The sequence below is a fragment of the Neocloeon triangulifer genome, unplaced genomic scaffold (assembly GCF_031216515.1).
Source record: "Neocloeon triangulifer isolate White Clay Creek 2 clone unplaced genomic scaffold, ASM3121651v1 ptg000014l, whole genome shotgun sequence".
Taxonomy (NCBI): Eukaryota; Metazoa; Arthropoda; class Insecta; order Ephemeroptera; family Baetidae; genus Neocloeon; species Neocloeon triangulifer.
The window spans coordinates 14,323,280-14,337,772 of NW_026775556.1; the positions used below are offsets into that span (position 1 = coordinate 14,323,280).

Sequence of the window (14,493 nt, forward strand, 5' to 3'; positions counted from 1 at the left end):
TTAAGAGTACATTATGAGGGAGGGGGGGGGGGGGGAATTTACACAAGAAACTATAGGGACGAGATTAGACACTTCCGTTAAGCGAGATTGTTCAAAACCCAGATTAGAATTAAAGTCTAGTTGGTGAGTATTGTCTCAGAGATCACAGGCTTGGCTTCCGAGAGTTCCGAGAGGTTCGAAGACGGATCTTCTGGGGGAGCTCCAGGAGGGGGTTGACTCGTAGTCGAAGTGACTGTGCCAAAATGAGTCTTCAAGTGCTGATTGAGATTTGTCCTCTGCCTGAATGCCTTCTCGCACACATTGCACTTGTAGGGTTTTTCGTCAGTGTGGATTCGAAGATGCTGCATCAGGTGACACTGCTGTTTGAAGCGCTTGCCGCATTCAAGACATTGATAGGGGCGAGCAGAGATGTGGATGCAGCCGTGCTGGAGGAGTGTGTCTTTCTGCTTGAAGTCCTCTTTGCAAATGGTGCAGTGAAGATAGAGTGGCATTCCTGCTGCGTTACGACCCATTGGGATTAGCTCAGGCAGGTGCTCATCTTTGTTAAAATACTTCTTGCTTTTGCTGCTTGTGGGGACCGGAAAACCTGGTGACAAATGATAACACTTTTTTAGCACAAGTTGTTTAACAAAATGAATTGATTGCATAATAATTTCCAATTAAAAAAAGTGTAATTTAATAAATTTGAATAACGGAGAAACAGATGAAATTGACTTAAGCTCGGTGATTTGTAACCACTTTTAACTTACAATGTTGCTGTCGACAAATAATTCAATACAATTAAAATTGCATTTATAAAAAATAATGAGGGATATTCACATTCTATCTTAGCACCAGCAAATCCCATAAGCATTAGCATCAATTTTGAAATTCAGATTTAATTGAAAATAATAAAAATTAAAGAAAAAATAGATCAATTTATTCCGAAAAAATTAAAAAGGAAAATACCTGTCATGCTAGCCAAAACTGAGGGCTCCATTGCAGACCACTGTTCCTGCTTAGGCACCATTGTAGGGCTAGCCTCCAGGTGGCCGTGGTGGGTCAGAAGATGCTGACCAAGCAAGTGGCGCTGCTTGAAGTTCTTCTGGCAGTATTGGCAAGGGAATGAGCACTCGCCGACGTGAATTCGCAAGTGCTGCGTCAAGTTGCTCTGCTGTCGAAAGCACTTGCCACACTCAGGACATGAGTATGGCTTGGCCCCGGTGTGGATTCGCTCGTGCTGGTTCAGGGTTGCCTTTTGCTTGAAAGCCTTGTTGCAGGTAAGGCAAATGTACGGCCGCTCATCTCCAAGGCGGGTCGGTTTTCGTCCCGGGTGTGGACTGCTGTGGACAACAGCAACAGTAGAAGGACCTCCTTCGACCTTCACTGGCATGAGAGGAGTCAAGTTGAAGCCAGGGTTGGCAAAAGGTAGGAAGGAGGCTGGCGATGAGTAACTAGGCCCCGGAAGTTGGTGGTTGTGAATGTAGGAGCATTCGGACGATGGAGGCACTTGTGCCGTTTGACGATCAGATGAATTGGTCTTCATCCTGCGGGGGGAGTAATTTGCCTCACCTGAGATTTATCAATACTTTCTCATTGATTTTTTTTGTCTAATCTGGGTCTGGTTTCATTTAAGAATTTAGAAAATAATTTAATTTTTTTTATTGATTAAAAAAGAATTGCACTGCCTAATTTTTGTTTATCTAGATAATACACATAACTACAAATAAAAAACGTATTTATACCTCCAAGAATTTTTTCTTGTGCTCGTCGTAGAGATCACTGCAACAGCGGCCCAGCCACCTTTCAACGTCGGATGAGGTCCACAACACAACTGGTTTTGGCCTGGCCTTCAGCTGAGAAAAAAAGTTAAAAATTAACAACTAGCTGGATTACAACAGCAATTAACTATTAGAAGAAAAAATCTAGATATATGAAGCTATAATTATACAACTAATTATTTAAATTTGATGAGTATTATTTTGGTAATTATACACCCAAAAATCAAAAATCTTAGGCTTTGTCGCTGCACTGCATACATAGTTACAGTGCTGTGACTGCACTCGCAGCGACAAGCCTAAAGAGTTCTGAGTGTAAAATAAAAATTCGGATGAAAATTAAATTTTATAATTCATAGGGTTAAAACATCCAGAAGTTAAGGAATTTTCCCTGTCTGGTCAGAAAACTTACTTTAGATTTGGCACTAGTACTCGGGGAAGCAGTATTCTCATCTGCCATAACCTCTGTCTAAATATAATTCATTAGCACGCTGTTTGCGGCACGCACAAACGATACAGACACAACCCTCTTTCGACCCTCAATTTTGTAACTTTCGCTGCCGCCTCTCGGCTATCGACATGCGGACATGATCTTGATCTTACGAGAACAATATCAGACGGCTTTTTATCCTTGTTTTTTGTTCACATTTTTGTTATGTGTGGGGCGTTTTTAGATGTTGAACCAATCAAAGACCGAGTGGAAATAAAGTGCATCGCCCATTGGCTGACGAATGTCGTTCCGAAGAGGAAGTTTCTTAGCGCCACTTTGTGAAAATTACAAAACACTGGTCCCGCGCGCTTTGCTACAAAATTATTTTAGCTGTTATTTTCCTCCGCGTATCAGTCATTTTTTTAGTTACTTTCGTTTCTGCGAAGACTGGTAATAGCTGCTTTGATAATTTTATTAAATAGCAACTGATTTTTAAGCTTTATTACCAAATTCGGCCAAGATTCGAGAAGTAAATTGGTCATCTGGCAGGGTCACGTGACCGAATTTTGCCCGCTCAGCCAATAAGATTTCTCGCTCGACGACCGCGGTTCACAAAGCTTGCCGCTTGAAGTTGCTGTAGTGTTCCGGTGAGTGTAGAAATTGATCGAATTAAACGGCTAAAAAGCTACATAAATTTAATAAAATTCTGATAATTATCTAAAGGAATTCTTCATCTTTGAAATAACTTTATAAATTTCATCAAAATATTTACATGACGGTCACAAATTAGTGAATTGTGAGCCCCTCTATTAAAGGTCGCCATTTTGATGTTGACTTTGGTATTCCAGCCCTTGCAGCGTGCGTCCTGTGTTTATGGTAACTTCTGAAGCCGATACCTGGATGCCCCCTGCGTTGATCGACTCTTGAAAAGAATAAAATGTCGCAAGCGAACACCGTGAATTTGGTCATTCACGACGCCAATGGTATGGAAGTGGTCCATAAATTTAAATAAGGATTATTAGCAAAATAGTTTTGTGTGTCCTGTCTTTGGGTGGGTGGTTTTGCAGAGCATGCTTCATTATTAATAAATTAATTTATTGGTGACGTGTTGGATGTTACATTTTTGTGTAGTTGTAAACCAAGAAAGCAAAGATACATTATGTTCACAAAGCCTTGTCATATTTGTATTACATTCTGGTGGTTTAATTACATAAATTTGCAAAATTACATAAATAATAAAACGTTATTATACAATTTACAATTTAAGAATCAAATTACTTGCGGGATTAAATAATTGTTGGATCAGACACTAGACTTGATGAGTTCTGTGTAGTAAATAATTTGATGGTTTAAATATTTTAATGGTATAATAATATTTCCATGAAGTAATTGTGTACAGGTGGCTCAGTATAGCCTTTTACATAATGATAAATCTTTACACAGTAATAGTACTTGAGCTTAACAATTAAGAAGGTATTAAAAATGATATTTTTTCAGGGCAACCCCAGTTTATCAAAGTTGTGCAGTCATCTGCCGGCACACCTTCAAAACCAAACTTGGTGTCAGTCGGCTCTCCCATTAGTGGACAGTTTAGGACTGTAGTAAAACCACTTCAAGACTCTCCACAATCGGTACTGGCAATTTAATTAATAAATGTATGTCAATCTTGCAATGTATTCTTCCAGTCGGTTGCCACAGTCATTTCGGCAGGGCAAGTATTAAAAACCATTGGAGTCCCCACCCTCGGAAAAAATGTCTCAGGTCAAAGTATGCTCTCTAAAAATTATGTAAATGTATTTTTATCATGATCTATTCTAGGGACGCAAATCCTGACCATTCCGTTCCAGCAAAGTGGTCTTGCTGGCACACCCACTAAACTGCTGTTGAGCACTCCTGGAAAAATTGGAGCAGGTTCTTCTCCTGGAGAGACAATTTTGCTTCCGAAGAATGTAAAAATTGCCTCGCCAGCCAACATTAGGACAGCTGCAACTGTCATTAAATCAGAGCCTTCGAAGGCCATCACTCCAAACACAGTAGCAGCTGAGACGCAAAATGTCCAGCTGGTTGGAGCCAAAATGACACCACTCGGTACTGGAAATAAGTCCTTCATTTCTCCCATACTGGACCACTCCAGGAAGCGCCAACAAGCAGAAGCAGAATATTCTGCAGAATAGTATGAGTTTTTAAATTATTACTATTCACGCTGAATTTTTTATAAAAAAAAAATATTCTAGCTGGGGTGGACCAGGTGCCAGCAAGAGTGCCTCGTCAATACCTGCATCTCACGGTGGGAAGCGTAGAAAGTCTGAAAAGGGTGGAAAAGGTTTGAGACACTTTTCCAAGAAAGTGTGCGAGAAGGTGCGCAGAAAAGGCACAACCAGCTATAATGAAGTTGCTGATGAGTTAGTGGCGGAATTCACCAATCCAGCCAACTGCTTCAGCTCTGCTGATCAGGTATTGGTCTTGGAAAGTTGAAATGTGTGGAATTTCATTATTTTGTTTTAATTTCTAGTATGACCAGAAAAACATACGGAGGCGTGTGTATGATGCGCTGAACGTCCTTATGGCTATGAACATTATCTCGAAGGAGAAAAAAGAAATACGGTGGTTAGGCCTGCCAACAAACTCTCAGCAGGAATGCATCGCTCTTGAAAAGGATAAGATTCGACGTGCTAATGCCATAAAGCAAAAGATGAAGCAGTTGGGAGATCTTATCTTGCAGGTATGTTGATTTTTTTTACACATGATAATTATTTCATAAATATTATCTTGTTTAGCAAATTGCTTTCAAAAACCTTGTTGAGCGCAACCGAAGCAGTGAAAGCTTGTCTGGACCGCCGGGTCCCAATTCCTCTATCCAACTGCCATTCATTTTGGTCCACACTTCAAAGGACACCACAGTAGACTGCAGCATCTCCAGTGACAAGTATGAGTCTAATTTAAGGATTTTTATACATGATGATAATTAACTTTTTTATAGGCGTGAATATCTTTTCAATTTTGACAACAAATTTGAAATCCACGATGATATGGAAGTGTTGAAACGTATGGGTTTGGCACTTGGCCTCGAGAAGGCAGATTGCTCCGAGGAGGATCTGGTCAAAGCTCGATCACTTGTGCCTTCATCACTGGAATCTTATGTTACACGTAGGCAGATTCTAATTTGCAAAATTCATGTAGATTAATTTATTAACTTTTAGAGCTTGCCATGGGCACACTACAGCCCGACTTCCCAGTGGACGTGAAGCCTGGCCCAAGCCTTGCAAGGAGAAGAGGTAGCAAGTTTTATAAATCTCAATTATGGCAAGTTCAATATGTTGTCTTTTTAGCCCTGGGAGATGCCACAGCAGGCGATGAAGATGCCGAAGTTGCAGACACACTGGGAGACATGTCTAGCTTCTCTCAGGGTGACTTGGACGCCACTGGACAGGACACCATGTCACCAACTTTCAATTATTCCGATGGCGATCTTGATTCGGATGGAAGCGATGTAGACATTTAAGAAAAATGGCTAGTTTTTTTTTGTGTTCTTAGCCACTGAAAAAGTATGTGGCTGCAGTTAAATTTGTTTTTCTAACTTGAAATTTTACTGCTGTCGCTTTGATAAGTTTTCTCGAGTGTCAGCCGCCTTAATTTTATTTAGTGTATATATTTGGTGAAAATTTTTAAATATTCATTTATGATTTCAATTATATTTGAGAATAACTGCAGTCTTAAATGATATGTTTACTCACTTGTTTTCTTCAGACGTGTGTATGTAATTTTGCAGACTGAAGGTAACACAACCAGCAAAATGTACAGTTCATTATTTGTGGGATTCCCCATCTATCTTTTGTGCCCATAAGTACAAGGTTCAATCATTTCTAAATACATAAATATGTATATTTTAATTTGCACCATGTAATAATAACTATGAAAACATCCCCCAGTAAAATTGTAAAAAGAGCCGTTTCCTCTTTGCTACAAAGTGTAGTCTCAACTGCAATTTGTGCTTGTGACAGGTGGCAACTTAGTCTGGTAGTTACGAATATTGTCTATTGAGGAGAAACAAAACAATATAACGTTTTTTGATCAACTCTTACATTTTATTTGAGATCCTCATCATCATACAAATCTTCAAAGTCTGAAAATTAGGCATAAAATTATTAAATTCAAGTAGCATTTGTTATTAAAATGTATAAGTACCATTGAAAAATTCAGCATGAACAGCCTTTTCATTGGCAGCCAAGTCCATCAAAAGACCAGTTGATCCCCCTGCCTGAAGATAACATTTTAATATAACAGCAAATTTAATAAACGGAATATTGAGACAATTTCATGATGAACATATTGATGTGACATGAATTTAAATAAGTATGCTTAACATAAAAATATACATAAATAAGACATTAATGGTGGCGATTGTTGGTATAATACATAATTATAATAATACCGAATAATACATACCTCTTCTAAATCCATGTATGGACCAGCACCTTCAGGAAACATTTCATCAGCAACTAGGATTGGCTTCATCTTGCTTTTGACTTCAATTTTGTGTTTTGCCCAGGTATTAACGTTCTATAACATGTTCCAAAAAATTAATTTTCTTTAGCTCAGTTTACTTAAATATATATATAATTATTGCTAAATTGGGGTCATGCAAATTTCAAAACAAACCTTAAAACGATTGGTTCTAGCTGCAAACTATTAGTAAATTTGTATGAAAGATACCAAAGCACTTCGCTTATATCGCTTAATATTTACGATGTTGCTGTAATTTTTGGTCTGTATTTTTTGATCAGCAGCTTCTTCAGTTCTCAATAAGAAATTCTAGGCTGCTGCTTCTACTACAGGGCGTAAAAACTTATTAACGGATCTAGTTCAGTGATGCAAGATCCCAGTCTCTCTTTTTGTGATCCAGTTTAATACATATCAAGTTCATGAAATAAACAAAACTGAACAAAACAAAGAGGAATGGATAGAGTTTTGTAATGGACTTAAGAGCATTTGGGATTTGGTAAACTAAAATTTGCATTTTTCATGCTAATTCTTATTTTAAAATCAATTTAAATTAATTTCATAAAATTTATTAATTTATGATGCATTTAATGAACTTTAATATCATTAAACCGTCTTATCATACAAAATTTGCTTTGTTCCTATTTGTACACCCTTCCCTGTTGATTAAACTCTTGCTCGAACCACGCATGTGCAATGGAAAATTTGTTTTCTTCGACCAATCATCGTGCGTCCAATGCCGGCTCCGACAAGAACTTCTTTGGGCTCCGATTTGCTGCAACACTCGGCGGCATAATCATGTGATTTTAAAAATATGACAAACGTACAAAAAGTACAAAAACGACGATCGAGCATCGAGCGAGCCCAACACCACTTTTGTCTTCTCGGTGTTTACATTTTGATTTTTGCATAACATTGATAGACGCAGCAAGCATTGTTTTTCAATGTCATTGATTTTTTCTCCGAGTCGCCCGCTCAACCCAGCATAATATTAAGGTTTTGGTTAATTTAAGAACTAAAAATTTTTAAGCCATGTGTCTGGATCTGATGTGCTCCCTTGAATAAATCGCAAGACGCAATTCGGCTTATTTATGACAGAAACTAAACGGATCTGATGTAATTTCGTATGTTTCAGATGTCTGAGAGCTTGCAGGTCGCTGTTCGTGTACGCCCGTTGAACGAAAAAGAGCGAGAAGATGCCAGACAAGAGTCACTCACAACGTTTGGCAAAGTCGTTAGCGTGCGAGATTCGGAGCAAACATTTTCTTTCACCGAAGCGTTTGGACCAAACAGCACCCAGGGCGAGATTTTCAGCAAATCTGTTCTTCCACTTCTTCCGAATCTCTTCAGAGGATTCAATCTGACCATCCTGGCCTACGGACAAACTGGATCTGGCAAAACCTACACGATGGGTACATGTGGAGGCGACGGACCTGACGCAGGAATGATCACAAAGTCCATTGCCTACATTTTTAACCAAATCAAATCAACCTCTGACTGCGAGATTAGCGTCTCAGTTTCATTTCTTGAGGTACCATTTTCAGGACATTTTTATATAATTCAATGTTATTATGAAAGTGATATCTATGTAATGATTGCTAGTTGAATTCCTGAGAATTTGCTTGGCCAACTAATGGAGTATCAACGGAATACTTATTTTAATTACATTTCAGCTGTACATGGAAGAGTTCAGAGATCTCCTTGCCACTGCAAACTTTGCATCAAGCAGTCCACTTGATATTCGGGAGGACGCAACAGGTAGCATTGTTGTTCCAGGCCTGACAGAGATCGCCGTTGCCAGTCCTGACGAAACACTCTCTTGGCTTGCCCAGGCAAGTTGCAATATTTAGAATTTTAATTTTTAATAATTACTTTCATCAGGGCTCACAATACCGGAAAACTGGTGCTACTGCTATGAACGTTGTTTCAAGCCGAAGTCATGCAGTATTCACCATTAAGCTGGAATGCAAATATGAAGATGGGTACGTTTGCGGAAAACAATTCAAAATGTATTTGCTAATATCATATTATTCAGATCACCAGCCACTGTCAGCAAATTTTCTCTTGTTGACTTGGCAGGTTCCGAGCGAGCCAAGAAAACAGGCACAAGTGGGGAGCGTATGCAAGAAGGAATTGACATCAATAAGGGACTTCTGGCCTTGGGAAATGTGATCAGTGCTTTGTCTGAGCAGAAAAAAGGCAGACACATTCCATACAGGGACAGCAAACTTACTCGTCTCCTGCAAGGTAAAATTTCTAAATTATTTAAACAGATTTTTAAGTATCACAATATTTGACAGACTCTTTGGGTGGAAACTCGCATACCTTGATGATTGCCTGTGTGAGCTCAGCGCCAAGAAATCTTCAGGAGACTCTGAGCACTCTACGTTACGCTACGAGGGCTCTTAAAATCAAGAACAAACCTGTGGTCAACGCTGACCTGAAGGCGGCTGAAATAAGTGAACTGCAGACTCAGGTGATTTGTCAATAAATTTTAGGGTTGCATTTATCTAATGCGAAAACTTGACAGGTCAAGAATTTACGCAACTTGTTAGAACAAGAAAAGCTTACTAAGGCCCGTCAGTTGTGCCCACCTGGTCACCAGAGGTTGATTTCTCTAGTGAAACAAGCAATCTCTGATGAGTCTGACAACGAGACTATTTTTGAAAGGATTAAATGCTCTTCTCCAATGACTAAAGATTATTTGGTATAAACTTTTCAAAAAGTATTAATCAATAACTTACTGAGTAACTTTTAGCGCCATATTGGCATCGTTATTGATGATACTGAGGATGAACAAGACGTGTACCACAGTCTCAGCCCATCTCACTTTCCTGGAGAGTGCCCTCAGAGCCCAACTGATAATGTGACTTCAGCAGAAGCTGAGCAAGGCTATGAACAACACCAGATGCAGTTGAACATGGAACTTCAGGTGCAGATATTTTATTTTTACCCAAAATATATTGTTCACTGAAATTTTTATAGGATATCGAGTCCGAACTTGAATCAAAAGAGGCGCAAATGAAGGAACTGTCAAATATGTCCATAGTTGAGTACGAAGAGAAGTGTTTGAGCCTCCAGCAGCAAGTGGAACAGTTGCAACTGCAGAAATGTACCTTGGAGAAACAGCTGGAGGAGTTGCTAGGTTCAAACTCAAAGGCATCAGCTATGTAAGGATTCTAACCACAGAACCAAAGGCGTTATTTATTTATGACTCTTTTAGGCTTGCTGAGCAACGGCGGCAGCAAATTAAAGAATTGGAAAGGAAAATCTCACTGCAAAATAGAGAGTTAGCTGAAATCGCAAGGCTGAGACAAGAAAAGAAGAGAGACACCGACAAAATCACTGGTCTCAATAAGGATATTCAGGTTTTTAATTCTTGATTTCTATTTTTTCAATGCTTAAAAAAATTATAATAGGGCTTGAAAGCGGCCAAAGTTAAATTGGCAAAGGAAATTAAAAAGAGTGCTGAAAATTACCGTACCTGGAAATTACGCCAGGACAGAGAAGTGGGAAAATTGAAGGAGGCCGCTGTGAAAGGGAAGCATCAGTTGGATAAGCAAGCAAGACTTCATGCTAGACAACAGAATGTCTTGCAGAGAAAGGTAAAAGTTTGAAATAAATAAATAATTTTGATCCTTTAATAAAATGTCTTAATTTCAAAGTACGAGGAGGCTTTAGCAGCAAACAAAAGATTGCAGTCCATGATTGGTAATCAGAGACACAACTTTACCATGTCCACAACGCATCGCTCAATGCTGCAGAGCAATACAGACAAGCTGATGAAATGGCTCTTGAATGAAAAGGAAATCGAAAAGAGCAAAGCCATTCACAGAGAAGCTCTTGACCACTTGTTGAATGACAAAGATAGGCTGACAAAGAAAAAAACTGATCTTTTGGTAAGAAACTAAACAAACTCATACGAAATGTTTATTTATAAGGAAAATTTAGAATATTAAATGCTGGGAAGATCCGTCGGCCCGCAAACAAAGACTGAAAGATATGCGCAGCATTGATACACAAATCAACACCCTTGACAAGCAGATAATTGAGTTGGAGAAACTGGTTTCAGCAAATGCTGGTAATTAGCTCCACAATGCCATTTTTTCTATTCAATATTGACATTTCAAGGCGAAGGAAATAATACGATGGCACGCTGGACGGTGATTAGCAACTTGAGTGATGCAAGATTTGTGATGGAGAACCTGCTGCAGTCTTACATCCAAGCAGATAGGGAGCTTGCAGCCAAAAAGGAGCAGATGAATGAGTTGGAGGAGACCACAAGCAACGAGAATAAAAAGCTCCGTGAGCAGATCAAACAGCTTACTGCTGCTCCTGAAAAAGAAGTAAAATATCAACTTACATTCAGCTTATTTTAATTAATAATGTTAAAATTTAGGAGGTCGTCGCTAAGGAGGTGAGCACGCCTAACCAACCTCTTGCTGCTGCAAATCCTTCCAGAACATTTAATCTTAACTCCATGGTGAAGAGCAAGAGGGTAATTAATTAATTCGAGTTTATTTCCAAATTTTATCATTTAATGCAAATTTTATAGAAAACTGTCTTCTTCCAAAATGATGATGATCTAGAGGACTCTGATGCGGATCTTACTCATGATGACATTGACAAAGATCCAGATTGGAGAAATACTCCCTTCCTCAAACTCGTAAGTATTAAATTTTCTTCATTGTATTACCTAAAAAAAAAAAATCTAAACATCTGGAAATATATGATATTTCTTGTTTCAATAGCTGCGTTCAAGAAATTCAAATTCTGACGATGGAAAGTCTGAAGAGCCAATGGCGCAAAAGAAGATCAGCTTTGATGGGCACAAATGTAAATGCTCTGGGAACTGTGACACTAACCGATGTGGTTGCAAGAAGAATGGCGAGTTTTGCTCAGAAAATTGTGTCTGCAAGTCCAGTGGTTGCCAGAACCGACTTAGAAATGAAGAGGTGAGTCTACAAAGTTCACTAAGTGTTATTCGATTGCAAAAAAGAAACTCAATTTAATTTCTTGATGCCACCTAAAATTACTATTTTTATTCACTGCATCTAATTATTTTTATTTGTCTCGTAAAATAAGAACAAAATAATAATTTTACTGTAAAAAAGGAGGAGGATTCACACGAGATGCTGAACAGCACTCCTCTCAATACCACTTTTGAGGTTAAAAAGAGAAGTTCAAGTGAAAGGTAAAGACAAAGCAAGTCTTATATATGCATGCAGCTGTAGATATTAGCTCAGGAGTAGCATGTGTATTTCTGCATTCTTTCCAGTGCAGCTTATATAATTTATTAAAATAAACCAAAATAGTCCTTCCAAGCACCTTCCTTATTTTCTTCAGCAATCCCAATCTGACCCAAGCCTCTGCATTTTGGTGTTTTTAAAAATCGCCTTATATGTGATAAATGAATCTAAGATATTTTATTTTATTTGCAGCAATATTAGGGAAGAGATGGAAAAGCCACCGAGGAAGAGAAGAATGTTCTCGTCTGTTAAAATCGAGTTTGATTTGTAGGGTGAATTTTTTCAAAATCAATCTTAATAGCCACATTTAAATGATTACTCTGCGCATTGACAACAGCTCTTCATAATTTCTTTTTTATGTACACTTTAACTTAATTGATTCAATATAATAAATTGATACATTTTATATTTTAAACTTAATAAATATCTTATTGTTAGTCTATTTCTGAAAAAAAGCATTAGTGTCGGTTAATTAAAATATATATGAATTTTGCATGTTCTGGGATACATAAAAGTTAGGCATTTCCGCATTTGAAAATTTTTTAAACGAACCCATTTTATTTAAAAACTTTAAATATTCAATTCCGTTTTATGACCAGTTCAAGCTGGTATATTATCATTTTTTTCTATTCATTATGAAAATTAGAATTTAATGTACTAACGTAGCAAAATACATGAAATATTCAAAATTTATAAATTTGTGCGTGGTGGTAATAAAATGAAAATTAAAATGAGGACTGCGCGTGAGCTGAGAAATTGCAAAAATGAAAGTTCGCGCGCAAATGATAAACTTCGAGGTGGTCGTTGCCTATTGGTCTAAAAGAATCCGGTCCCATTGGTTGGTTGGATCGCTGTTTTGTGTTATCAAAACGGATAATAAAATAAACATCAGCCGAGCTGCTGTCGCGAAAGGAACCACGTATGCATAGCAGAAATTTTGCATTTTGGTGACATTTTACATTTGTTGAACTTCTGAAAACACCGTGATTTGATTCATCAGATTCTCTGCACTCTTGGTAAGATATCTGAGGTTGTAAAAGTTATGATTTTGGTGTCAATTTTCTCCTTGCCTCCATCGCTTTCTCCTTGGATTCTCTTCTGAAGTGAGACCTCTCAATGAAAATATGAACACAAAAGTGACCCAAATTTAATTGAAAAAAATTTCAATGCAAAATATAACTTGATAATATGATGTCATAAATCTTTCCAACGTTTATAAATAATTATTATGTATGTATTATCTCTTGTTAGCTTATTTTTCATAGTAAATTAATTCATATTTGTTGCAAACAAATTACTGACAAATAATCGAGGCTTTTTCTATTTTCAAAAAATAGATCGACACAATTATGGAGGAAGACGGATTTGATCCATGCGAGTGCATTTGGAACCATGAAATGGCCATGCGTCGACTTTTATCTATTGTAAGACATTAAAACAAAATTATTTCCCTATTTTGCTTCTTTTTTATTGTAATCAAGCGGCGTAAAAGTATTTCAAACGGTATTTTTTTATAATGTATTATGATTTTTACAGCTACGTCAAGGGCAGTCTTACTGCACAGATAATGAATGCGCCGATGAATGTAAGTTTAATTAATAGTTGAGAAAGTAAAATAAAATTATATGTATTATTTTACTTAAATTTTAGGACACTAAAATTTAAAATCACTACATAAAACAATAAATATTATAGCTCGCAAATGTGCATGAATATTATTATATGTATTATTTTAATTTATAAAAATTTCAATTTTTAATAAATGATTTATATTTTTGTAATTTATATTTTTTTTGTTACAAAAACCACTTACATATCAAATACATAGTTTTTCGCTTATTTCTAATGAAGTTTATTTTCAGTACCTGGCTTGACTGGGCCACAAACAGCGGGAGGCAATAATGGAGGTCTGTTCCTGATGATGATGTGCTGGGTGTTGCTGGCAGTCGTTTTGTACCTGATGCGACCGGGTTCCTTGCGTAGATCAGCACTGGATTCAAAATCAAATAATGACAACTCGGTATTTCATAATTACTAAAAAAATTTTAAGTGACGGCTTTGCTTAAAGTGTTTTTTTTTTTTTTATTATTTAAGGGCCAGCACGATCATCCACCACCAGGTCCTGCCCTGATGTAATGTCGACCCAGTTTACCTAGCCAGAGAAAATTGATCTAAAATCAGTGTGGGTAATTTCTGTGAATTTGCATGTGATAAATTGCAATGATTAGTCGGCACGATGGCGATATATTGCATTTCAAGATAATAATTATGTTTTTTAAATTATGAAAGTAATTAGTTTCTCCAGACAAATTTTATTTAAACCGACCAATATCTGCGGTGCATTTTACCTCTTTTGAATTGAACCAAATAATATTTCTTAATGGGAATCTCCTAATTATTCTAATCCAAAACAATTAGGTTACAGCAAAATAAATAATATATAAAAATTATAGATCCTCTACTCAAAGTGTAAATATGTTGTACCTCAATAATTATTACTGTAACAAAATTTCCAATAAAATTTAATTAATCAGGCATTTATTTTTGTAAAGAAGAT

At 37.3% G+C, this 14,493-nt stretch overlaps 5 protein-coding genes across 9 annotated transcripts; 3 read left to right on the forward strand and 2 right to left on the reverse strand.

Annotated features, from left to right (window-relative positions):
* Positions 1 to 29: 29 nt before the first annotated feature.
* LOC132201444 (zinc finger protein 501-like) lies at positions 30 to 2,199 on the reverse strand. Of its 2 annotated transcripts, none has more exons than XM_059627617.1 (4): positions 2,170 to 2,195; positions 1,725 to 1,835; positions 949 to 1,551; positions 30 to 586 (listed from the first exon to the last, which is right to left on the reverse strand). In XM_059627617.1, the coding sequence occupies exons 3-4, from the start codon at positions 1,523 to 1,525 to the stop codon at positions 117 to 119; spliced, it is 1,047 nt and encodes a 348-aa protein (XP_059483600.1). In that variant the 5' UTR covers positions 1,526 to 1,551; positions 1,725 to 1,835; positions 2,170 to 2,195; the 3' UTR covers positions 30 to 116. The 2 variants fall into 2 exon arrangements, with proteins under 2 accessions (XP_059483600.1, XP_059483599.1); XM_059627616.1 differs by having other exon boundaries at positions 32 to 586; positions 949 to 1,526; positions 2,170 to 2,199.
* A 322-nt stretch (positions 2,200 to 2,521) lies between these two features.
* On the forward strand, positions 2,522 to 6,262 carry LOC132201438 (transcription factor Dp-1). Of its 2 annotated transcripts, XM_059627604.1 has the most exons (12): positions 2,522 to 2,637; positions 2,708 to 2,834; positions 3,036 to 3,170; positions 3,685 to 3,818; positions 3,873 to 3,954; positions 4,006 to 4,360; positions 4,422 to 4,641; positions 4,700 to 4,909; positions 4,965 to 5,113; positions 5,168 to 5,334; positions 5,388 to 5,462; positions 5,517 to 6,262. In XM_059627604.1, the coding sequence occupies exons 3-12, from the start codon at positions 3,125 to 3,127 to the stop codon at positions 5,687 to 5,689; spliced, it is 1,611 nt and encodes a 536-aa protein (XP_059483587.1). In that variant the 5' UTR covers positions 2,522 to 2,637; positions 2,708 to 2,834; positions 3,036 to 3,124; the 3' UTR covers positions 5,690 to 6,262. The 2 variants fall into 2 exon arrangements, with proteins under 2 accessions (XP_059483587.1, XP_059483586.1); XM_059627603.1 differs by having other exon boundaries at positions 2,524 to 2,834.
* On the reverse strand, positions 6,232 to 6,870 carry LOC132201446 (COP9 signalosome complex subunit 9). Its single transcript, XM_059627620.1, has 4 exons — positions 6,847 to 6,870; positions 6,634 to 6,747; positions 6,373 to 6,445; positions 6,232 to 6,310 (listed from the first exon to the last, which is right to left on the reverse strand). The coding sequence occupies exons 2-4, from the start codon at positions 6,700 to 6,702 to the stop codon at positions 6,273 to 6,275; spliced, it is 180 nt and encodes a 59-aa protein (XP_059483603.1). The 5' UTR covers positions 6,703 to 6,747; positions 6,847 to 6,870; the 3' UTR covers positions 6,232 to 6,272.
* Positions 6,871 to 7,489: 619 nt separating this feature from the next.
* On the forward strand, positions 7,490 to 12,375 carry LOC132201437 (chromosome-associated kinesin KIF4). 3 transcript variants are annotated; one of them, XM_059627601.1, is made up of 19 exons: positions 7,490 to 7,683; positions 7,823 to 8,218; positions 8,361 to 8,519; positions 8,569 to 8,669; positions 8,723 to 8,934; positions 8,988 to 9,163; positions 9,218 to 9,394; positions 9,446 to 9,619; positions 9,673 to 9,857; positions 9,911 to 10,055; positions 10,107 to 10,292; positions 10,353 to 10,586; positions 10,639 to 10,768; positions 10,825 to 11,033; positions 11,087 to 11,185; positions 11,243 to 11,353; positions 11,439 to 11,642; positions 11,802 to 11,881; positions 12,129 to 12,375. In XM_059627601.1, exons 2-19 carry the CDS (start codon positions 7,823 to 7,825, stop codon positions 12,205 to 12,207), a joined length of 3,057 nt encoding a protein of 1,018 aa, XP_059483584.1. In that variant the 5' UTR covers positions 7,490 to 7,683; the 3' UTR covers positions 12,208 to 12,375. The 3 variants fall into 3 exon arrangements, with proteins under 3 accessions (XP_059483584.1, XP_059483583.1, XP_059483585.1); XM_059627600.1 differs by having other exon boundaries at positions 7,491 to 7,683; positions 10,819 to 11,033; XM_059627602.1 differs by lacking the exon at positions 11,802 to 11,881 and having other exon boundaries at positions 7,492 to 7,683; positions 10,819 to 11,033; positions 12,129 to 12,370.
* A 418-nt stretch (positions 12,376 to 12,793) lies between these two features.
* Positions 12,794 to 14,471, forward strand: LOC132201838 (small integral membrane protein 14). The gene is made up of 5 exons (XM_059628345.1): positions 12,794 to 12,952; positions 13,274 to 13,360; positions 13,473 to 13,521; positions 13,799 to 13,956; positions 14,031 to 14,471. The coding sequence occupies exons 2-5, from the start codon at positions 13,286 to 13,288 to the stop codon at positions 14,070 to 14,072; spliced, it is 324 nt and encodes a 107-aa protein (XP_059484328.1). The 5' UTR covers positions 12,794 to 12,952; positions 13,274 to 13,285; the 3' UTR covers positions 14,073 to 14,471.
* The last annotated feature ends 22 nt before the right edge of the window (positions 14,472 to 14,493 follow it).